At 39.6% G+C, this 25,849-nt stretch overlaps 1 protein-coding gene across 1 annotated transcript in view; it reads right to left on the bottom strand.

Annotated features, from left to right (window-relative positions):
- lwr (lesswright) overlaps positions 1-25,849 on the bottom strand; it is a 56,842-nt gene that overhangs the window by 12,775 nt on the left and 18,218 nt on the right. The window contains exons 3-4 of the mRNA XM_067135887.2: positions 19,706-19,789; positions 3,633-3,750 (exon numbers count right to left, since the gene is read on the bottom strand). Of these exons, the coding sequence (XP_066991988.1) occupies positions 3,633-3,750; positions 19,706-19,789 (202 nt within the window). The remainder of the gene's footprint in view (positions 1-3,632; positions 3,751-19,705; positions 19,790-25,849) is intronic.

The following is a 25,849-nucleotide window of genomic DNA, read 5'->3' as shown; positions in this document are numbered from 1 at the left end:
GGAATAAAATGTTTGTCTTTACAAATGACAGAAGTTGCATCAAAAATTATTTGATGGTCATTATGTACGGCATGTTTTGCCACTGCAGACTTCTGGCTGGCAAAGACATAAATGCATGTTGGCCAAACATGTAGGAAGGTAGAACTTGCGTCTTTGCCAGCCAGAAATCTGCTGTGGCAGAACATGCTATACATAATGACCATCAAATAATTTTTGATGCAACTTCTGTCATTTGTAAAAAAAAAAAAAAAAAACCTTTTATTTCTAGAATCATTCGTAAGGCGATAGAAATTGCTAAACGCCCGAATAATTTCAAGAAAGGTGACGGCTATATACTGAGTAGATCATGGCTACCCTCCATAGTTTACTCGTCAACATCTTTCTCCATGACTCTGGAGGCCCTGGAATGAACTATATTTCTAAAAGGGTCCGTCCATCTTGAGTCTGGTTACTATGGAGTGACAGTTGCCATTTTGATTTGTTATTGCTTTGAAGACAATCCTGGTTGCAGAATCGAAACGCGTTGGCTAGTATTTAATATTACACACCTAATATCCCCAAATAATTATCATAATGTTACTTAATGGTCGTGAAAGTCTACGTATTAAGATTACTAAACTCTATGGGGAGAGTATTTATTATGACATGAAACGCTTTTGAACGTCTGAGGCTGAAAAAGGTTTGTATATTGTCGTCTCTAACATTCTGTGTTAGATGTCGGGACAATAACATCGTCCCTAAATTCGCGGTGTTAAAGCATCAGATTGAATCGCCACATACTCGTAGAATTCTGCGTAGGGCGAGCTTCGCTGTCATTCGAGCGTGGATTCATGCTTTGAGAAGGGAACTGGATTCTGTTTCAGGTGAGCTTTATATGCTTCATCTTTCTTTAAGTCGGACATTAGAGGTGAACACTTTCAATCATCTGGACCTTGTGTCTCGCATGCCTTCCTTATCGCTTTCATCATCTTTAAGGGCTAGACATGTATCCAAATTTTCCCATTTATCGATGTGCCAGAGGAAGAATTTTGTCCCGCACTTGAATTCTTCTAAAGTAGTGGTTAATCTATCCACCACTAATTTGGATACTCCTATGTCTGTGTTCGATAAGGGATCAAATTTTGTGATTTCACCTCTTAAGCTTCCGATGGAGGAGATCATCTGTGGTGGTGAGGCTTCCTTAAAGCCTTTACCGGATCATATTGCTGAGGAGATTCGTCTTGAAACCGCCACCATTATCGGACATTTCAAACCCCCTCATCCTAACCCTACTTCCAAAGAGAGGTATGCTCTTAAACAACTAAAAAATGAACAAGGACTTAGTGTTAAAGGCTGATAAAGGCAATGCTGCTGTGGTTATGAACACCGTCGACTACAATAACAAGATTGAGGAACTTCGCAGTGATCCCGCCTACAAGGTGCTAAAAATGATCCTACCAACGCCATTGATAGGAAAAGAGTCTCTTCTTAAAGCTAGCTTGATTCCGAATGATGTTTCTCGTGGTTTGCGACAGCAGGCTTCTTCAGTTCCCTGACTTTATGGCCTTCCTAAGATCCATAAAGACGGAGTTCCCCTTAGACCTTTTAACAGTATAGGTTCCCCTACATACAACCTGGCCAAATAGCTTGGAGAACTTCCTAAGCCGTACATAGGTAATGGGGCATCAATCAGGAATTCATTGCAGTTTATTGGCATTTTATCCAATCTGCATGTTTCTCCTGGTGATATTCTAGTCAGTTTTGATGTTGTCTCTGTTCACTAGGGTTCCAATCATGGACACCTTGTCTCTGTTGGATAAAATCTTTCCTGGTAACATTGTTAATCTGTTTCACCTTGTCCTCACCACCACATATTTCAGTTTTCACGGTACAATACATGAACAAATGGATGGGGTTGCCGTGGGATCGCCGTTGCCACCAGTCATCGCTAATTTCTATGCAAGATTTTGAAGAGCGTTTTTTTAATTCTTGCATGCTCAAGCCTTCCATCTGGTTGAGATATGTCGATGTCACATTTGTTATCTGGCCCCATGGTGAACACAAATGATCCATGTTTTTGGATCACTTGTGCAGCATACATCCGAACATTAAATTTACCATGGAGACTGAACGTGGAGGATGTTTGCCGTTCTTGGATGTTTCGGTTTCTAAGAAATCAGATGGAACTTTAGGTCATTCAGTTTACCGTAAACCTACCCATACTAATAGATACCTTCATGGGTCCTCTCATCACCATCCTTGCCAAAAACGTGCTGTGTTTAACATCCTAATCAGCCGAGCAAGGGAGGTTTGTGAGCAGTATAAATTAAACGGTGAACTTGAGTTCCTGACCAGAACATTTCTGAGCAATGGCTATTCAAGGAAGCAGAGTGACGAAGTGCTACATCCTAAGCCAAAAGACAGATTGTCACGTGATTCTCGTCCTTTGAGTCTGGCCTTCTTGCCATACGTACAATCTGTCATGGATAGGTTTGGCAATTGTAAACAATCTGTCAAAGGTCTTATTGGTTTGAACTGCCCTGGAATATATATGATTCCTTGCTCCTGTGGATTGGTTTGTGTTGGCCAAACATGTAGGAAGGTAGCAAGAAGGGTTAAAGAACATCGCATGCACTTACGTCTTTGCCAGCCAGAGAAGTCTGCTGTGGCAGAACATGCCATACATAATGGCCATCAAATAATTTTTGATGCAACTTCTGTCATTTGTAAAGACAAACATTTTATTCCTAGAATCATTCGTGAGGCGATAGAAACTGCTAAATGCCCGAATAATTTCAACAAAGGTGATGGCTATATACTGAGTAGATCATGGCTACCCTCCATAGTTAACTCGTCAACGTCTTTCTCCGTGACTCTGGAGGCCCTGGAATGAACTATATTTCTAACAGGGTCTCTCCATCTTGAGTATGGTTACTATGGAGTGACAGTTGCCATTTTGATTTGTTATTGCTCTGAAGACGATCTTGGCCGCAGGATCAAAACGCCTCCGCTAGTATTTAATATTACGCAACCTAATATCCCCAAATAATTATCATAATGTCATTTAGTGGTCGTGAAAGTCTACGTATTAAGACAACATTCCTTTGTTATTCATTGCAATTACTTATATTTTCAACCTTCATTTCAGTGTCACAGGATTTTTTCAATTTTGTTCAGTAAACTTTTGTTTGTTTGCAACGAACAAGGCAGTCTTGAGTACATGATACGGATCTGTCAAGTCCTCTGAACACAATAATAGTAATGTTATCAGTTATCTCTACTTTCTAGAGATGCCAAAATACCAGAATTTTCATGTGCCAGTAAATCTACTGACATGAGGCTGATGTACTTGAGCACCCTCAAATACCAATGAACTGATTTGGGACCAAATCCACCAACTTGGGCTCAGAAAGCCACTAGACCTAGAGTGTCCTCAAACCAGTCCAGCTTTCCAGCAACCTTTTCCTATAATCAACTTAGCTCAGCAAATTTCTCAACTTACATGAATTTTCCAGCTTAAAATTTAGGAGTACAGTATATTTTATCAACTACTCTGAATGCATGGTAAAATTAATGTTAACAACTACAAACCCATCTGGAAATAAATCCATGCAAGTATTAACTGTACAATGCAATTTTTAAGAAACACTCACCTGAAGGGTAAACATTAGGGTGGAAGAGAGGAGGCTCAAACTTGCATTTTGGAGGACTTGAGGGATAATCGTCCTTAAAAATCATCCTTAATTTGTACTGGCCTCCTTCCCAGGTTGTCTGAAGAAAAATTTTAAAAGTTAAAACATACGAAACAATCTACGTTTATTTTTTTAAAAAATCCATAAACTATACAAAGAAATGCATTGATACTAATTTACTAAGGATCAACAGAAACTCAATCCTTTAGGACTGCATTTACTCACCCTTAAAACCCTGTCTTTTCCCTTAATTTTTGTCTTCTGAAATGGGGGAGGTTACAGTACTTGAACATGAAAAAATGCATTGGTTTGGTAAGCTTTTAAGTATAAAAATGATAGGTCTTATTTGATCCTTAGTCCAACAACAATCATTTATCTAAATAACCAATGAAGCAAGAATTTATTTAATGCTATTTAAAAACAAAAAGTAGTATGAAATTAGGACTTCTCTAATTCACATTAACCCTAGAACTGGCAACTGTCGAATGTTCGACACTTTGGTCCCTGCTGTAGTGGCACTGTCCAATATTCGACATGTTCGGATTTCATCTTGTAATTTCCTAATTTAGTCAACATGTCATGACAGTCTACTTCTTGTCGTTCCCAATGTCGACAACAGCCATGAGTTCAGTTTCATTAATTTTTGTAACCTCCATGGGCAAGATTTCACATAAATGAGCGTAGTTTTCTGACGATGTGTTTGAGCATCGGTAGTGTTTGTAAACGTACATGGGTTCTGCCTCGCTATTCAATTTTATTTTATTTCGTAGTTTTCTGTTCGGTGCAAGTTATTTACTTCTGTACATGTACCGTTCTTTATTCTATACATTTTTAGTACAATGCGTGTCTAAATATGGCATCTTTATTTCATTACAGAAAATTAGCAATGAAGTAGTGCGAAATTTATTGGAAGATGAAAGTGACGGATCTGACTTTGAGGTTATTGAGAATGAATGAACCGTCAGATTTGGAATGTTTATCAGCTATTTCTTTGCATCAAATATTGGAAAGTGAAAGTGATGAATAACCTCTCATAAAGTAACGTATCATAACAACGTAGTCTAAGGGCGCGCCTCCAAATGACTGCATGCCAATACATTTTTCCTTATATTTTCAAGAACACACCTCTTAGATTGATGAAACTTTTGCTAGTGCATTATAGATACATAATTAACAATCTGTATATCTCAGTTTGTTTGTGACATGTTCCAGATTTGTGTATATATGATTGAAAATTTTATTATTATTATTTTGAATTTAGGAATTACAATTGTTGAACAGTTTCTTCAATTTTTTACTCACAACATTTATGCAATTTCATGTCACCACGTCAATATATAAGATATATAAAACTTCGTAGATTTTTTCATATGTTGTGAATATTATGAATTTTATTTAGACAAGTTAAAGTTGCCAAATATGGCTGCCATCACAGGAATTAACATTGCCAGTTCCACGGTTAAATGCACTCGTTCTATAGTAAAACAACTCTTGCTGGATGTCAGTTCTTACATATTCCGCTAAAAGGCAGGAACTGCACAGCGCTGTAAAGAGTGTGATAAGCATTTAGACTGCCAATAGTTGCCTCAAATTATGTATGTATGTCCAACTGTGATCCCTGTTTCTCTATGGGGTCGGGTATTAAGCAAGATGAATCTTCATAGCGGTTTTTTGTACGACCAGATGACCTTCCTCATATCAACCTCATCAGAGGGAATTAATGAGATGAAATGAATAACGTGATATATGACAGTAGGAAGGGAAAAGGTAAAACCCAGTGCCAGCACATAGCCTACTCCTGTCCAGCAGCGCCATGGGCTCACGCCATATGAACACTGCGGAGAGGTTTAGAACTGAATTCAGACGTTCAGCATACAATCTAGTGATTAGAAATTGTATACCACCTTTCCCACCCCGCCAGCCAACATTCTGATGGTGAAATTTTCGAACGGACTCGAACCAGCTAACTGTAATGTCAGACCACACAAGACTCGCAGACTTCGTTTAAATGGATGATGAAAACTTGTACCTCAAATTTAGTTGTCATCACAGGTGCAGTGGCAACCAGGAAAACTTTTGCTGTCCGGAAATTTTGCACTTTTTGGTGGCAAGAAATAACTGCTGCTTTTGTTTTCATCAACACCGAACATGTGTTTCTAAAAAACTAAATTCTCTCTCCAGTTTGATTCCTGTTTTCTTCTGCATATAGCAATAGGCAAACTTTAAAACTAGCCGCATAGGTTTAACTATTGTACTTACCAGAAGTACTTATAGATCACTCATTTTCATCACAGAACATAACAAACATACTCGAGGAACTATTAACAGCCGCATAACAATGGCGGAGGTCAGCGGTTGACCCCCAAGTTTTTCTCATAATTTTCATTTTCTGGAAAATTTGTTGTTGCTCACTGTCATAAAATCAGCTTTTGATTGCAATTCGTTTAGTTACAGCAAACATCAGTACTTGTGAATGCAAATACTGGATTTGTTCTTTAATCCTTTGCAGAGCAGTTTATTCCAAGTTCCAACACTCTGGTCCAAATTAAATGAACATTGGAATCATCACTGCTAAGAGAACGGATGGAAACTGACCTGAATATTGAAGAATATCCATGGACTGAACAATGATGAACAATCCACAGCCAGCTTTCAGTCATTCGACCGGGTCAGGAATGGAATGAATGAAGCCCTCCATCCAATGCTAAGGATGGGAATTGTGCCGGCTGCTGAAGCCTGTTGCACTCCTCTGGGGCAATGATTAATGACTGACAGATGAAATGAAATGATACTGGAGAGTGTTCCTGGAATGAAAATCTTTCACCGTGGTATTATCAGAAAACCCATTCACCATTTCTATTCCATTCTGTAACATATTCGATATGGAGATTCTCGATGCTTCTTTTCCCCATTATAATTCCACTTTGATGCAATTCAAAGTAGTATTGGCAGCATACAAGTAATAGCCAGTATATGGTTCCCACTTCTAACTTGTCTTGCATGTTATTTATGTGGAAACCAAAACGTTTAATTTCTGTTCATAGAAAATGGAGTATCTTCTACTGATGCTGAGAAAGGGAACAGGAATAAAGTACATGCGATACAATCACAGATTTGAAACGAGAATTGAAGAAAAGGAGACATAAAAAAAAGATGCATGTGAAATAAAGTAGCCTTCTTTTAGTGATTTTGTTGAATGTTTAAATCTGTCAGCATAAATAGGATTCTTAAAAACATGTCTTTTTTTTTTTTAGGTTAGAACCATACATAAAGCAAGTACAACAATGATAGGACTGCAACAGTGATTACTACTAGTCTGTCTGAATGAAATTATCCTTCAGCTCTTTACAAGTTTCAAGACCTTGTTTCAACTAAGGAAATATTTTGAACTTGGAATCTGTTAGTCGTTTTTTTTTTTAGGAAGTCAAATTATAGACCACTCTGTGATTCGGGATTGAGAGTATTTTTGGGTTTGTGAAACATTCAGTACAATCCAATGGAGTAATTTTTTGGGAAAGGTCAGGTTCAAGTAGGCCTAGATATAGAGTCAATTTTTTTTTTTTTTTTTACAGTACTTCCTGTGAATTGCGCTGGTGGTTTGAATAGGCTACAGTTGATGTTAACTTTGGCACAATGGAATGCAGCAATAGTCAGGCATTGTAATTTTTCTCTCTTTGTAACATATTTAATAATGTCGTGTACGACATGCATGCGTAGTCCTTGGTTTACGTCCAATCTCATCAGAACAAACACCATTCTTCACAGTGATGGTGTCGCAATGTAATTACAAACATCCTTTTGTCCTAACTAATATTTATAGGAGTGATATCACAAGTATAGGCTATGAAAATCGCTTAACTCCCGTTTTTTAATAGGACTTTTAAGATCAAAATTAAACAGCACGAATGTAGCCTGTCGATTAATACCCATTAGAAGACAATAAAATAGATGACGAGCACATACCCTCTACTAACCATGAGCTATCAGTGAGACATCTGTCGGCTGAGTTTCACTATACTTCTATTGTAATATTTGATCAACTTATCAGATATCTTCAAAAGTACAGGATGGTGCACGAAATGTCATACACTGGAAATTGTTTATAGAAAATGAAATATACAACATATTGAATACAAAATGGCGTTACAACATTCACTCGACAATTTCCATGTGCATGGTTAGTCGGTGTGCAGGACAAGTTCAATATGTCCACCTTTTCGGTGTACAACAGCTTTGAAACGAACCCGCATGTTCATGATCACTATGACACAAGTCCTCACTCAACCCTCGGAAGAAAGTCACAATAGCCGCTTGCAACTGCTGTACATTTTCTGGTTTATAGCGTTAGATTGTCTCCTTCAAATATCCCCACAGGAAGAAGGCTCTGGGATTGAGATCGGGGCTAAGCGGTGGCCAGATTGAATCGCTCTGAAAACGCTCGGGATATTGATGGGACATCACACGGGGCCCAAAATGTTCATTCAGGAAGTCAAGAACAACATTTGCTGTGTGCGGACGAGCGCTGTTTTGCATGAACCATTGTGTCTCTATTGCTAGTCGTTATGCAGAGTTCTGGAAGGAAAATGTTTGCCAACATGTCCAAGTAACACGCACTATTGACCGTGTCATTGAAAAAGATTGGCGCAATAATTCCATGACTGGAAATTGCAGCCCACACTCTCTCTCTCTCTCTCTCTCTCACACCATGACTTTCAATCTCGTGCACAATAGCAGGCCGTTCTTTCGCCCAAAACCGGACATTCTGTTTGTTCACTGCACCATTAATATAGACGTGTGCCTCATCACTGAACCATGTGTTGTGCAATACGGGATCACCTTCTGCAATAGCCCACGCAGCAAACTGTACTCGCCGTTGCTTGTCAAGCGCCGTTAGTTATGACCTGTTGTCATTTTGTACGGAAACACATCAAGGTCAGACTGCAGTATTCTCAGAATTGACCGACGAGAGATGCCCAGCTGAACACATGCAGTTCTGGTGGATTTGGAGGGGCTCCGAGCCACAGCCGCTCTCACAGCAGCAACATTTTCCGATGAGCGGACCAGCTTGAGGCGGGGCCGTTTTCTCTCCAGTATGTTGCCTTCTCTTTCAAATTGCCTGGCCAGTCAGTATACCGTCTGCCAGCAACATGCCCACCGGGTACGGAAATAAACACTAAACCTCTCCTGGGTCCGAGCTACACTCTTTGTTTCCACATAATACAACACTATCTTCACCTTCTGTCACACGTCAATCTCCCTTTGTCCGCCATGCTGTATAACTGGCAGCCAGTACACGTGCGCGACATGTGGTGCTGCCTGTTGGATCACACATGAAATAAGGTTTCTGTTCATGAAAGGACATGGTTGTGAGCCCAGGTTTACACATTTTATAAAACATTTTCGATGTATGACATTTCGTGTGCCACCCTGTAAATCAGATAAAATATTCAGGTGTCCAGGAGCTCCCGATTTTAGCTCCCGTGAAATTTTCATCTTGCACGATTTAGTTGAGAAATCCTTCATAAAACCTTCCATAACCTCACTTTATTCCTGTTGTAGAAGAGGAAGTTTAATGAACTGTGGTGATAACTCAGCAATGAATTCTGAAACCTTATGTATTATGGAGTAGGCAGTTGTTTTTGTCAATATCACAGAAATAAGCGATCAATGACTGAAAAGTTCCAGTTGCATAGAATAGCAGTGCTAATAGAAAGCAATTTCTAGTGATATCTGATGGTTTCTCTGTCTGAAACTGTTTATTCACCAATTATATCTAAAATACAACTCCCTGTTTTTCTTTTTAATCAAATTAATTCCTTTCAGTACAACTCTCCCTTCTTTCTGTTCAAATTGGTTGTCTTGAAGATGATGTATGGTAACTGTAAACTTCATTATGGATTTTAACGGTAGTTTTCTTTTTAAAAAAATCGCTCCCTTACGAGCGGTAAACATTATACCGTAGTAAAACTTCAGTAAACTCTATACCGAGCGTTGGTGCAACAAAAATGAGAATTGCAACCTGGTAAATTATAACGTTTACTGCGGTATTCTCTTTACCGAAGTTGGTGCACTCCTGCATGAATCATGAATTTATCCTATTAAGGTTTAAAAATAAAGGAGTTGGTACCAAACAGGTTGAGTGTGAAATACAATTTATCCTAATTTTAAAAGGATTTCTGGTATAAAATGCACCCCATTATTTGGTATATATTCGTTGCAGCTTATCTTTTAAGGAAGGTTAGCAGGTATTACACTCTTGTATGGTTGACTTGTGGAAGTTGAGTGTGAAGAGCACACAGGAAAGGATGTGAAATTTGAAGGCACACGATATGTCTGTATTAATTTAAAGATCGTATAGAATTTCTTTTTAAAAAATGAACTTTGTTGCATATGACACTTAGTACAGCAAGAGAATTTTGTTTTACTGCAACAACATTTATTTGTCAATTTAATGTTTGTTTTTTAATTTTGTGTTTTGAGGATGGCTAATTCTATTACCGTATTTACGCGAATAATCCTTGCATATTTAAAAAAAACTGAGGCATGAAATAGGGGAGTGGGTTCTATTTGTGCCAAGGTTAGCAACATGCTCCTGGTTCATATAGTTTTTGATGTTGGGTGTACAATTATGCTTTGAGAAACCGCAGATGGAAGAAAACTGCCCCCATGTCACATTTAAACGGAAAACAATTCAGGCTTGTAATTCGAAACTGCCTTTACATTTTTTAAAACAGATTTTACAGAGCAATTTAAATTCAAATTTTCTCGGCATCAAGATAGAACGCGTGTTCGGGAACAAGCAGGGGTAGCTTTCCGCAATTTCACTCGCTTCGGTGTGTCTACAGTGTGTTTCATAGTTGCTAAGTTTGAATGAAAACGTAATTCGTTAGTATTCAGCGTTTTAAGGAACGCCACATCACGTAGCAGGCAGAGTGCGGAGAAATAGAATCCGCAAACACTGGGGATGCCGACAGTTTGTGAAAAAGCTTGGCTCGTAATTATAGTCAATTCGTACAAACTGAACAATATATTCAATGCTGATGAAACTGCACCTTTCTTTTTTAATGCAGAGATCAAACGGACTTACGGTTTTAAATGAGATGGAGACACTACTGTGTTGCAATGCAAACTGAAGCGAAAGATTTCCTCCCGTTGTCATAGGAAAGTTCTATAAGCCACGACGTTTCCGTGCAAGTACAAGCATATCTGCCAACTTCACGAAACCAAAAATCAGGAAATTTTGATATGAAAATCAGGAAAAATCAGCAGAAATCAGGAGGTGCAATTGGTCAAAACTGCTTATTCTACATGTCTTGCACAATACAGTACTATGATATATTTAGAACACTTATTGTCTCAAAGCCAGACTGTTATAACAAGGCTAAAGGCTAAAAATTACACATCTCGTATTACCTCACAGGAAGTATGCGAGTGAGATGATCGGTCTCTGATAAGCCTTCCAAAAATAGTATGAACTCCTGCTCCACATGTGTGAATCGGTCATGCACCTAAATGCCATTACTTAGCAAATGCATAGATTAATATATTGCATCAAGCGCCCGTGCATTTATGTGAAGCGCAATGCTATTTGTACCAAATAACTAGGTGTTGTACCCGTGCTTCGCTACGGAATTCTCAGAGAGACTGTACTTATAATTTTCAACTGAACTCGGATGTGAGATTCACAATTGAGTATTTATTTTCCACCTAGTCGATACAATGATTGCTTAAGGCAATTTTTAATGGTCAAAAGTGGTACATGTTTCGTATATTATCAACATCTTCAGCCACATAACACTGTTTAGATGAAAAATGTATAAAATTGACAAAGTAATGCTTTAGAGGAAGTGTCCTTAAAATTAACATAAGATTGACACTTCCTCTAAAGCATTACTTTGTCAATTTTATACATTTTTCATCTAAACAGTGTTATGTGGCTGAAGATGTTGATAATATACGAAACATGTACCACTTTTGACCATTAAAAATTGCCTTAAGCAATCATTGTATCGACTAGGTGGAAAATAAATACTTAATTGTGAATCTATTGAAGTGCGATACGGACCATGAAGCTGATTTTATGTACTCGGATGTGAGTACGAATATCATGATTAAAATAATGCTGTCATATGAAATATTCAATAAAATGCAAAACAGCACATTTTCTCACTTTTAAAGAAAAGTACTACAGTGTCTAACAGTTCAAAGTTCCAGAGCCAGAATGACCAGGCAGCACACAGCCGCAAACACTGTGCCATTATTCCATTTAAAATTATGCTTGTTTAAAGGGACCTAACATCTAGGTCATTGGCCCCTAATGGTATAAAATGAGACGAAATGTAATGACAATTTAAAAGTCCAATATCATCCAATGACCAGGATTCAAAACGTGATGACGAAAAATGAATGGATATAAACTTAAAACAATTAGTGGATCCGACCCACAATGCCTCACATTCATAGAAACTAGCGTTAAACAATAGTATTACTGATCAAGGGACTACTGCTACAGCACAATCCTGAATCTATGATGGCTGTAGTCTAAAGGAATCCAAAATCCAGGTCATCAGCCCCTCATAATGGTACTTATCGCTAGGAAAGTAGAACCATGGTATTTGCCATGTAGCAGTACTTATCAAAAGTAGCGTAGACTCACTGTATTCCACACATTATGGTACTACTCACAGGTAATATAATTCGCACTAACACAGACCTATCGTGTTCCTCACATAGGTGTACTAATCACAGGGACTCTTACTATCCCGTGGTGTTCCTTACATAGCGGGTAATAATCATAGGCAAGGCAGACCCATGGTGTCGCTCATACAGTGGTACTAATCACAAATAATGTAAAACTCGCCCTGATTCACACACTATCACTACTAATCACAAACCTATTGCGTACCTAACATAGTGGTACTACGCGCAAGTAAAAGCGACCCATAGTGCTCTCTGCGTGGTGGTGCTAATTATAAGTAGCCTCATGGTTCTAATTCAAAATCCCTAGGTCACCCCTTACGACAGGCACGGGATGCCATGGTTGTATTCTTTGCCTGCGTCCCCCATCCACAGGGGTGTGTGTGTGTTTGGTTCGCAAGAGCTATTTTACTTAACTCAAGTCTGCCGGCAAGCCGGTTAGGACCCAGCATCCACCACCTGGAACACACCACACACGTGAGAGTATCACCTCTCCCCTGCTATGCCAGCGTAGTAGATACATGGTTATTCCATTTAAGTCTGCACACTGCTCATTCCAATCACTGCCTCAGAGTAGGGATCGAATAACTGGAATATTATGATGATCCTATGTGTTACGTACCAGTAGTAACAGAACATTTATGAACCAGAGGAATGGCATGCTAAAGAAGAGAGAGATCTAACTCCCCAGCTACTTCCCACCAATATTCAGGCAGGCTGTTATACTAGGTACGCAGCAGCGATCCCATCTATCGGAGATAAATGGCAGCAGAATACACAAAATACATCACAACAAACAATGGCCAATGTAATGTTATTGTTGATCAATTTTATGAGCTGTCTATATTGCAGGCCTTCACATTTAGTTTTCTTCCAACTCTGTGCTATTAAAGTATCTAATGTAAATTGTAAAGTATAAATGATTCCCTCTTGTGTTATTATTCAAGTGATCACTTCTTCATGACTTTCTCATTCTTATAATCATCTTCACAATAGTCAGTACGGTAAAACTGAATAAGACATTATTCAGAAATTGTACTCTGTAATTTAAATTAAATTTTGGCACCTTCCCCCAAATTACCATTTCAAACAGGGTGAATAAAATTATTTATAGCATATACTGAAGTTCATTATTCCACGACTTCACATACCGATTTTCATTAAATTCTGTTCACCCATTTTCTCGTACCTCGGCGCAAAAAATATAATGTAAAATTGTACAAAACATAAACGATAGGAAATTTAATAATATAAAACTATAATTATGTAGTATTTATCGATAGTGTCAATAATAACAAATATCTGAGGATTAAATTTTAGGTTTTCCCCTAAGCTACCATTTCACTCAGCATGAACAATTATTTATGGCCTAGATTGTAGAGACTCATTCCCCGACTTTATATACCAATTTTCATTAAATTCTCTTCAGCCATTTTCTCGTGATGTGCGTACATACATTACAGAAAATTAAAATGCGCATTTCTCCTTGTTACTATGGTCACAACCGGTACAGAAATATCATTCTTTTTAAATTTTGAGCAATGTACAGACACTTATTTTATTTATATTGAGATAAATTAAAATCAGTCAGAATTGTCTCCAAATGGCTCCTAAAATCTTTAGAAAAGTCACTAGTCGTTGTCATTGAAATTCTGTCAGTAAATAACTAAAAGAGACTGCATATCTAGCGACTAGTCTCCAGAATCGACTAGACTGATGTGAGCGAACAAGAACATAGCACGCAAGAATGAGAGACTGACGATCGATATACGTGTTGCGATATATAGGTTTCAATAAACATCTCACATATTTCTCGCATTAATAAACGGAAATATTTTTTTGAAAGCAATCAATGAGCGAAGGACTTCCGGCCACTGGCATAAAAAGGCTAAAATGGCAGGATTTGAAAACAAATGTTTTTAAGTTCAGCACAAAATAAGCTAAAATCGGGAGAAATAATAGAATAACCGAGAGGCAGGAAACACTGTTGAAAATCGGGAGTCTCCTGCCTAAATCGGGGAAGTGGCAGGTATGAAGTACAAGGCATCTAAAAATGCAAACAGTACAGTAATCCAAAAAATAAGGCACTTGTTTGTGCCAGTGATTTATCCAAGTGCTTTATTTGAATAATGAAAATGCACCTCGTTGGATACATTTTGGAAATAGGTTTTTTCATGGCATTTGAAAGGTTTAAAATGTGAATCACTGTTAATTGCATGCAGTAACGGGTCTTAGAATATTTTGTGATGCAGCAAGGGTTAGCATTTCTGAATTCCGAGTTGGCAGTTAAATTGAAATCGCATAATCCGAAGTCCGATTTTGCGTCCCTACGACTTCGAATTAAAGAGGTTTTACTGTATCGCAAAACTAACAAACGAGTTTGCAGGTGTGTGTGATTCAAGTGTTTGCATTGCAAGAAAAGAATTATCTACCACGGGTCCTGTTACTCTCCGAATAAAAAGAGATCGCGGGTGAGAGGTGTTTTAGATGTGGAGTGTGACGAATTTGTGATTTTGTGATTAATTTAGAAACAGGGTTCTAGTGATGAAAGAGACAAAGAATCTTCCCATCTACAGCAAATCGAGCCAATTGCAAGTTCAGATGAACTAAATACCTGTCACGCAAGAAAGCCTACTTGCTAATTTTCATGGCAAATATATTTTATAGCAGTGATAATGTATTTTTATAATCTCAAATATGTTCAGGCAAAGTAGCTATATCCATCATCTTCACATTCACGTAAACTCTTGGAGTTATATGAAATGTTTTATGCCTATGTTACCCTTTCGTTGGAAGGACTTAGTTCATTTCATTTTTTCAAAATTATCCTTCCTAAAATTAGGGTGTGGGGATTATTTGCGCAAATACGGTACTTTCATTTAACCATTTCATAAAATTTAATACAGGTAGTCATTTAAGTAGCTTAGCATGGCATACACCCATAATGGCAGTCAACCTGTAAATTCCCCACCTCTTTTGAATTTCTTAAATGGTGCTCAGTTCGTTTTCCACGTTTTTGCTTGCTTGAGTAAGATTGTTTATTTTGAAGGCAAGTGCCTTGTGTTATTTTATTCTTAGTGTTCATGTATTCTACCCCATTCTAAGCTGTCAAGCACCATTACCTTTCCAACAATTGCAGGATACACAACCCATGTTGGCAAAATCTATCTCCTGTTTTGATTACATGTCTTGTGGTATGATGTGGTACATTTGTCTTGTGATAGACTAGTTGTGGATAGTCATGAAATTGCCTAATAAAGACAAAAAATCGTTTAAGAAGTGGACGGGCATCCACTTCTTTAAGTGCATAGAGGTGGCATGAATGTTGTATCTCGCAACCTTCGAATAGTCACTCCGAAGGTCCGAACTAATGCCGAAGTTTTGTCACATTCACGATGGTGGCCGAAGTCATTCTCTCGCACACAGGTGAATATGGTCGAAGAGTGTGAACAGAAAACAATGTTTAATAAACCACTGGTCTGAAATACAAGGCTTCAACTAAAAGTTCAATATTACATTTGTTTGAAAGAGTGATCTGTTGTCCGAGTTATCAGTCGATAGACTGGTTTGATGCAGCCTCCATGCCACCCTATCCTGTGCTAACCTTTTCATTTCTACGTAACTATTGCATGCTACATAGGCTCTAATCTGCCTGTCATATTCATACCTTGGTCTACCCCTACCGTTCTTACCACCTATACTTCCTTCAAAAACCAACTGAACAAGATGTGTCCTATCATTCTATTTCTTCTTGTCAAATTTAGCCAAATCGATCTCCTCTCGCCAAATCGATTCAGTATCTCTTCATTTGTGATCCGAACTATCCATCTCACCTTCAGCATTCTTCTGTAACACCACATTTCAAAAGGTTCTATTCTCTTTCTTTCTGAGCTAGTTATCGTCCCTGTTTCACTTCCATATAAAAGCACGCTCCACGCGAAAGTCTTCAAAAACATTAATTCCTATATCAATGTTTGAAGTGAGCAAATTTCTTAAGAAAGCTCTTCCTTGCTTGTGCTAATCTGCATTTTATGTCTTCCTTACTTCTGCCATAGTTATTTTACTACCCAAGAGACAATGTGCATTTACTTCCTTTAAGACTTCATTTCCTAATTTAATATTTCCTGCATCACCTGCCTTCGTTCGACTGCACTCCATTACTTTTGTTTTGGACTTGCCTTGTGTTATTTTAGTGTTCATATATTCTGCCCCATTCTAAGCTTAGCACCATTACCCACAATAATAATTTGATCAATACTTCTGCAGGCCCCAGTGCAAATATTTTCACATTTGTTTACTCATGTTTTCCACACCATTTAATATTCTTTGCTCATCATCTGAAAAGGTACGTACAAATTTTGATATATCCGTACATACACAATGTAAAACCCACACATGCCGAGGAAAAATAAACCACTTTTACCTTTGCGAAAATTAAATCATAAATATGTCTCCTGGTCATTGCTATCCACCAATGGCTGCTAATTTCAAGATGGCACCCACCCATAAGACAGCTTGCACGGTTGCTATGGTTACACCATCACACATTTTGTCGCATCACGGTACACAAATTTTTGGGTAACCCCCAGCCGTAAGACAGATTTATGTAAAAAATGTAAATAGCTGAATTTTTCCAACCTCACTTAAAATCCTCAAAAGCAGAAATATTTCACACTAGATTCTTAATTCATAGGCTTTCTTTCTTTCTTTCTTTCTTTCTTTCTTTCTTACCTAATCTGTTTACCCTCCAGGGTTGGTTTTTCCCTCTGGCTCAGCGAGGGATCCCACCTCTACTGCCTCAAGGTCAGTGTCCTGAAGCGTGAGACTGAGTTGGAGGGATACAGCTGGTGAGGAGGACCAGTACCTCGTCCAGGCAGCCTCACCTGCTATGCTGAACAGGGGCCTTATGGGGGGATGGTAAGATTGGAAGGGATAGACAAGAAAGAGGGAAGGAAGCGGCCGTGGCCATAAGTTAGGTACCTTTTCTTTTCTAGTCGCTTTACGTCGCACCGACACAGATAGGTCTTATGTCGACGATGTGATAGGAAAGGTCTAGGAGTGGGAAGGAAGCGGCTGTGGCCGTAAGGTACAGCCTGGTGTGAAAATGGGAAACCACAGAAAACCATTTTCAGGGCTGCCGACAGTGGGGTTAGAACCCACTATCTCCCGGATGCAAGCTCACAGCTGCGCGCTCCTAACCGCACAGCCAACTCGCCCAGTAAAGTTAGGTACCATCCCGGCAATTGCCTGGAGAAGTAGGAAACCACTTCAAGGATGGCTGAGGTAGGAACTGAACCCACCTCTACTTGGTTGACCTCCCGAGGCTGAGTGGACCCCGTTCCAGCCCTCGTACCACTTATCAAATTAGGTGGCAGAGCCAGGAATTGAACCCGGGCCTCAGGCGTGGCAGCTAATCGCGCTAACCACTACACCAGAAAGGCATTTTAACCATGCAAATAATTACATATTTCCTGTATACGGTTGGGAAATGTACCATGGTAGGCCCATCTCCAAGTAGTTATCTGGGTAATACATTGTTTAAAAACTTGAATATGAACACTACTACTACGTCCACTTCTCATCACCATCAAAAACACCACACACACACACTGAAATTACTGCACATTGTCATCCCCTTTACAAAGATGATATAGAAAATAATAGTTTGGAATGTGTATTATGCAGTCAGCATAACCGAGTCTGCAGCTTGATCTCCATTAGTTTTACTGCATATCAGAATGTATGCAGTTTCAAGATTTAAAATATTACTAAATTAATTGCTAATGAAAATAAAATGTGTCCATTAACACATTGCGGACCGGGTGCCCTTCACCCCATGCACAGCCATGTTCCCGGCCACTTTCTAACTACCTCCAAACTGGAGTGCATGCATTCAAATAAACTGCCAAAACTTCACTAGCCTTTGAAGGACTACTGTGTTTTATCCTGGAGATATTCCTGATTAGTAGTTGAAATGCAGTTAGGTAAGTATTTGCTGAAATCTATTTCGGCTCATAGTTTTCCGAAATATATGGTTTTCTATTAGGGGATCGGTTGGCCAGTAATCTTTCAGATATGGTTTCTTAACCTGCCCTATCAATATACACAAAACAATTTTTTAATTTCCCTCCTAGGGACATTAGTCCACTTTGGGTTTTACGCGATACGTTATGAGAATGTGAATTCTGCTCATAGTATAAGTTTGTCTGCTCAGCTACGTAATGAAAAAGTCCTCTCAAACATAAGTACTGATACTTGTCCTACGTTTCCAGGTTCATTAGGCCATACCTTTATATCAGGAGCACGTTCAAAATCCTCTAGCCTTGGTTTACTGTTGTCCATAACCTAGTTGTCAGAAAACACTATATTATTTACAATATTTAGAATATTTACACCCGTAACACAATTATGAGACTCGTCCTGCGCCACGTGAGTTCCATACCTTGAAGATAAGGATATCTACTCGTCATCACTTGAAACGTTTCCGTTAGAATGTATTTCATCATCAAACTCTAAATATTCAGCATCACTTCGGCATTCTCAGCCTGTATCAGCACATAATACGCGAATAATTTCATCCCTGTCTAAACACGTGCGATCCCTGAGCGCTGCCATCTTGCATGGCTCTTCAAACTTTGTAAACATGTTGTCACGAAATGCAAAGAAAAGCTATGATATGAAGAATAATCAAAAAGAAATGTGACTATCGATTGTGTAGAACCATACATAAGAGTTCTAGCACCCTTGACCTCCAAATAGTTCCGGTATATATCAAAAGATAGCACTAAACTTCAGTCTGCTGCTAACACGAGATAACTCGGGACCGGTCCGCAACGTTCGGCCAGGCATGCACGAGTTTTCTCGGGACCGGTCCGCAATGTGTTAAGCAGGGAATTTATTTTTCCAAAAATTTAAAGGGAAAATTTGGGTGTGTCCATTACGCAAATAAATATATCAGTATTGGTAGCATTTTCTAGGGAACATGTTTGCAATAACATTTGTTCAAATAAACCTAAATGTGTTTCCAAACATATCTAATATTACTGGACTCTGGGATAATAGACAACGAATGTGGAATTTTGCAAATTCGACAACCTCCTGCGAGGCATTTCTAATATTTGATAAATAGCTTTAAAAATAAGAGGAGCAAAGTATATTGTTTAAAAAAACACTAGAAATATAAATTACTTCAAAATTGCAATAGTTTCCTGAAATCGTTATTACTTATACAATAGTTCTTTATTCTCTCGTAATATTCTGTTGTCACTCAGGAGGTTGTCTATCATCAATGACATTACCTTCTACATATAAAGTAAAAACAATCAAGAGTAACTTACCCCCTTTTTCCCTGGAATGGCACATTCCCAGTTCATAAGATTTAATGAACCATCAGGATTCTTCCCAGGTCGAGCAACAAAACCCTGATAAAATAATCTGTATTAGCACGCACCAAGAATGTACACACACAAAAAAGTGCACCAAGAAGGAATTGTAAGAATTTTAAGAATTACATGAAACCCTACATTGATGTTCGTAAATTATGACAATATTAGAACGAAATTGTTGTGTGTCCTCCGCTCTCTTCGCTCAGCGCCAGCCAGCCGCACGCAAGCGTGGATCATTCGAGACTCGACGCGCAGTCTTCAGTGCGCATGTCTGTTACGTCGTGTGCAGTATATAAGGAGCTCCCTGTCTGTCACTCATTAGGATTCTCCCCAGTGTCCTGCTCCAGAATACACTGAACGTCGAACACGGAGGCTACTCCTCTTAAAAATGTGTCTCGACCAGGTGGACGGAATTCTGGTAGTATGAGGTTTCACCTCAGGTCACTACTCCACTTTCCCGTTCCTTCATCCATGTCGAGCCCCGATGGTGTATGCCACACATCCCCAAGCTCACTCAAGCTCCGACACACACATTAGATTCTCTAATTGTGAACATAGCTTTCATTTAGTACAAGCTTATGAACTCAGACACTTCAAGTTAGAAGGAACTCTCTTAGCTAATCTATGCTAGTGCAAATGATAGTTTTCAACTATCACGAACTATATCTTTCCCAAGAACTATCTTTTCAAGATAGCAGTGAGTGTAAATACATTCAGAGTGTACATAGTGTATAGAAACAGAAACTCTCTCAAGATTAATCATCTACTTCGCTTCAAGACAATTTTATGTTTTATTCCTGTACATACTGTAGAATTCTGTGTGAAGCAAATAAGTTTTGTTCTTGTAAACCTTATCTTGTTTACAACACAACTATTATTGTGGAACACTGACCACCTGCATTGAGGCTCAAACCCTGTTTGTTCACCTCTAGCTTAGATACAGGCAGTCATTGAGGCACATAGGTTACGTAACTTATCCTGAGACACATATCTGCCGATATTTGAGCAACTGATTTTCTAGATCTTGGTAAATTACTAGGATGCAAAATTTGGCCTCCCAGGTGGTATCAGGCATGTTCGATTGGTGAAAAAATATGAATTTAGGGCAGGCCACAGCAGTGCGACTATGATGCGGAGGCATTCCTGCAACACACTCGCTGTGTGCAGCCGAGTCTATTCCTGCTGGAGTAGACTGCTTGGAACTCTTGCCATGAGTGGCAACATGTGGGTAAAGGATGTCCTTGCACGTTTCACCACCCCGTTGTTGACTGTTATATTGCTGCCTCCATCCCCACAATAATGCTAAGGGACAGTTTCACGCTACACCCAGGACTGAGGCATGCACCACAAAGTCTCCAGACACAAACCTGACTTGTCAGAGGACAAACAGAATCTGGATTAATCACTAAAGACAACCTGGTTCTAGTCTGTAGAGATCCAGGTTTCTCGTTCCAGGCACCAATGCAAACTAAGGCAAAGGTGGGTGGGGTGACAACGGCAGGACACGTAATGGATGCTGCGAAACTAAATTCCCTTCAGCAAAGCGCCTAGTAATGGTTCAGGCTGACACAGAGATCCAAAATGATGGTGCTACCTGACCCTAATAGAACAATCGGATATGTTTGAGCTTCGAGGGTAGTCAAAGGCGTCCTGAACCCAGTCACCATGTGTGCACACCTTCGCGCATCCACTGGTCCCAACACGTCCAACAGTCTGGTCAGAATGGCATGCAAGACTGGCAATTCATTGATACCACACAGCCTCTCACATTACAATAATAATGTGCTCCCTCTCAAACTCTTAACTGGGTAAATTCTCTTCGACTACATTGTAGAGGCATGCTGAACGGTTGACGATGTTTGTGCAACCGGTAACAGTCTACTACGTTCTAGTAGCCTGTGTGAGCCACAGATGAGAGCAGGTTCATGGCCTCTGGTGGCAAGGCCATTCAACTAACCACGTTACTACGCTACTTATTTGACTACCTAATCAAGATGCAACTGTATGCCAAGGTTTGCAGAAAATTGACAATTCCTTCTTGGTGCACGATTTCTTTCGTTACTTAATGTATTACTTTTTTTTTTTTTTTTTTTTGCTAGGGGCTTTACGTCGCACCGACACAGATAGGTCTTATGGCGACGATGGGTTAGGAAAGGGCTAGGAGTTGGAAGGAAGCGGCCGTGGCCTTAATTAAGGTACAGCCCCAGCATTTGCCTGGTGTGAAAATGGGAAACCACGGAAAACCATCTTCAGGGCCGCCGATAGTGGGATTCGAACCTACTATCTCCCGGATGCAAGCTCACAGCCGCGCGCCTCTACGCGCACGGCCAACTCGCCCGGTACTTAATGTATTACAAAGTGTAATTTTAAAGACCAGGAATATAATGATGAGGCAGCATTTCTTCATATAGATGTGATCTTTCACACAAATGGTGGTGGTGATAACTGTTTTAAGACGAAGGATAACCAGGCAACCGTTCTCTCTTGACAACCGGAAGGAAAACGGAAGAATTAAATCTGGCACTTTGAAGTATGAAGGTATCAGCAAAAGAAAGTGAAGAAAGGCGTGAAAACTAAACCATCTCCCCCCTAGGCCGCGCAAACCTAAACTGTTGGGATCCAAAAAGACAACAGTTGACCACGGGAGGTTGGACAGGAATGATGACAGCAAGGAGCCTGACACAAGTAAATGGAAACCATGCCATGCTAAACTACGGGACCCATGATAGCCAACCCATGCTCCCAAGAAGGAAGCCACTGCATTAAGACAGGCAGGGGATACAGTGGATGTATTCTATCCGTCCACCCGCAAGAGGATGGTTTAGCCACGTCATTATCCAGTTTCATTTTCAAGAATACATAAGGTACAATTAGTCCTTAACCACTTTAGTGCCACGTACTGAAATCAAATTACAAACTTCAGCTCAATACAAAATAGCATGGTTTCTTCCTGCTAATCAAGAGATATCAGGGATGTGTAAATCTCTTAAATGTAGACTTTGTAGAATAAATCGGGCATCGAGAGCAACTGCAAAATGACCTTGATAATATTCTGAGATGGACAGTAGGCAATGGTATGATGATAAATGGGGTTAAAAGTCAGGTTGTGAGTTTCACAAATAGGAAAAGTCCTCTCGGTTTTAATGACTGCGTTGGAGTGAAAGTTCCTTTTAGGTCTCATTGTAGTACCTAGACGTTAAGATAAGGAATGATCTTCATTGGGGTAATCACACAAATACGATTGTAAATAAAGGGTACAGATCTCTGCACATGGTTATGAAGGTATTTAGGGGTTGAAAGTAAGGATGTAAAGGAGAGGGCATAAAATTCTCTGGTAAGACCCCAACTAGAATATGGTTCCAGCGTATGGGACCCCCACCAGGATTACCTGATTCAAGAACTGGAAAAGATCCAAAGGAAAGCAGCTCGATGTGTTCTGGGCGATTTCTGACAGAAGAGTAGCATTACAAAAATGTTGCAAAGTTTGGGCTGGGAAGACTTGGGAGAAAGGAGGCGAGCTGCTCGACTAAGTGGTATGTTCCAAGCTGTCAGGAGAGATGGCGTGGAATGATATCAATAGAAGAATAAGTGAGTGGTGTCTCTAAAAGTAGGAAAGATCACAATATGAAGATAAAGCTGGAATTCAAAAGGACAAATTGGGGCAAATATTTGTTTATAGGAAGGGGACTTAGGGATTGGAACTTACCAAGGGAGATGTTCAATAAATGTCCAATTTCTTTGCAATAATTTAAGAAAAGGCTAGGAAAACAACAAATAGGGAATCTGCCACCTGGGCAACTGCCCTAAATGCAGATCAGTAGCGACTGAAAGATGAAATGCCAAATCATCAAATCTTTGTTAGTAACTTAGTTAGTTAGAGAAAAAAATCTCTACCCCACACGATACATGCATAAAGAAATATTCCATATTTTCTACACAAAGCAAAAAGGAAATTAAAAGAAATTATTGCCTGTACAGATTTACAAACATGCATAAAAACTTTATGACATCAAAGGATTTAAATATACACACACACAAAAAAAGTTTTGTCACCCCTGTGTCACTTAACTGCCCTGCTATGTTGGCCTGTCCTCCGCACACTAGTAAGATGACCCTTATGGTGCTTGTAAACATAGAATTGCACCTACTTCGAACCACAGGCAAAACACTACGCTCAAATTGGAAGCAGTATTTCAGTTGAAGTTGTAGCACTTGTGTTGAAACAGAGGTGCATTCTCAGCAGTAAAGTGAGCATCTAGGATAGCACAACGTGCAATGTCAACATGTGAACGTGAACGCATAAGAACAGTAGGTCGAGAAGAATGGTCAACAGAGCAGTTGCTTGGCGCGTGGGCCATAATCAATGTGATGTGGTTCAAACATGGAAGCAATACGGGGAGACAGGAACTGTTGATGAATTGCCTTGCACAGGTCATCCGAACGCTATGACTGCAGTCAATGGTTACCTTCAAATTTCAATTCACAAGTACCATGAATGCAATGCCATCATGCTGAATAAGGATCTTCAAGCAGCCACAAACTGCCGTGTTTCAACTCAAACTGTGAGAAACAGGTTGCACGAACCACAACTTCGCTCTCGACACAGCCCGGCTATCAAACTTAAGATGCCACAGAGCACGGAACAAATGAGCCCACGATTAAGCTGAAAGGTATCTTCAGTATTCTGTGAAATCCTTTTCTCCGATGAGTGTTGCTTAAGCCTTGTTTCTTGCCATCCAGCAACGTGCTTGGAGACAATCTGGTCAGGCTTTACATTCTTGCACATGCAGCAAGGTAGTGGTTCCCTAATGTTTCAAGGTGCATTACTTGGGACAACCATACGCCACTCCTCATCAGGCAAGGCTATGTCGTGGCTGTACGATACAGATGAGACTATATCCGTTCACAGGAAATACATCATACTTAGACAGTCCTGTTTTAGTCTCTCCATTAAAACATGTTGTACTTCACAAGCTGTTGAACACTGACAATGGAAACTGTCACATCCCTGTGAGGTCTAAAGCCCCTATTACACTAGGACACTGGCGGCGACACCAGTTGAGGCGGGCACTGGGTTATATGGAGTTTATTTTATTAAGGACATTGATGGCACCACCAGACACTGGTCTCCGGCTGGTGGACAAGCCCAGCAACCGATCGGGACACCCGCTGGGCATTGCTTCAAATGTAGCCTATCATACTAGGATACTGGTGGCAACACCTGGTTGTGATCCATTCCTCCCTTCATACCTGCTTTTTCCTCAATCAGTTCCACCCAAGCTGTTCTCTGTTCGATATTGTGCTCATAATGGCTAAGGGTTACGTTATGAAGAAGAGTAGTGCTGGGGATAAGATGGACAGAATTTGCTAATTTAACTGATAAGCAAGTGAATACAGACTTAATAGCCCAAGTTGAAAAATACCTAGTAATCTGGAACAATGCAACTGACTAGTACAGTGATAGAAATGCCAAAATAAATGTGTGGAACGAAATTATGGTGTATCTCTCACCCGATTTTGAGGATGATGCTGACAAGAACATTTTAAGAATATTTAATTTTGCAAACAGCATCCTGACTTGAGAGCAGTGAATTTCAGTTCTGAATACATATATTTTTAGAATGGTGTTTTATTTAGAACTCAACAAAATCACGTTATAAGCAGAACTAGCATAAGTAGGTCCTCCCTTGTTGACATCTTTTGAAATGGATCTATGCATGATTTCTGGTGGCGCCACCAATGTCTAGTGAACTCCAGCATTGGCGACACCTTCAGCACCACCAGTGCCGCCACCAGTGTCCTAGTATAATAGAAGCCTAGTACTGTTAAAAATGAGCCAAGGCTTGTCTCTAAAAAAAAAAAAATCTCATTGTCCCTTCAAAGTACCCAAATATTATAACAATTACCAAATATAAGAGTAGAGAACAACAAATTGAAAAATGAGCATTCCTCTGAAACACGTTTTCAGTTAACCCTTTCACTCCGGTTGACTGGTGTAGCAGTTGAGTGAGAGGAGAGAGAGAGAGAGAGAGAGAGAGAGCTGTGTCGCGCACCCGGTGGACTGCTGTAGCAGTCGTGCTGAAACCATGCCTCGTA

The sequence above is a fragment of the Anabrus simplex genome, chromosome 1 (genome assembly GCF_040414725.1).
Source record: "Anabrus simplex isolate iqAnaSimp1 chromosome 1, ASM4041472v1, whole genome shotgun sequence".
In the NCBI taxonomy this organism is placed as follows: domain Eukaryota; kingdom Metazoa; phylum Arthropoda; class Insecta; order Orthoptera; family Tettigoniidae; genus Anabrus; species Anabrus simplex.
This window is presented reverse-complemented; position numbering and strand designations above follow the sequence as displayed.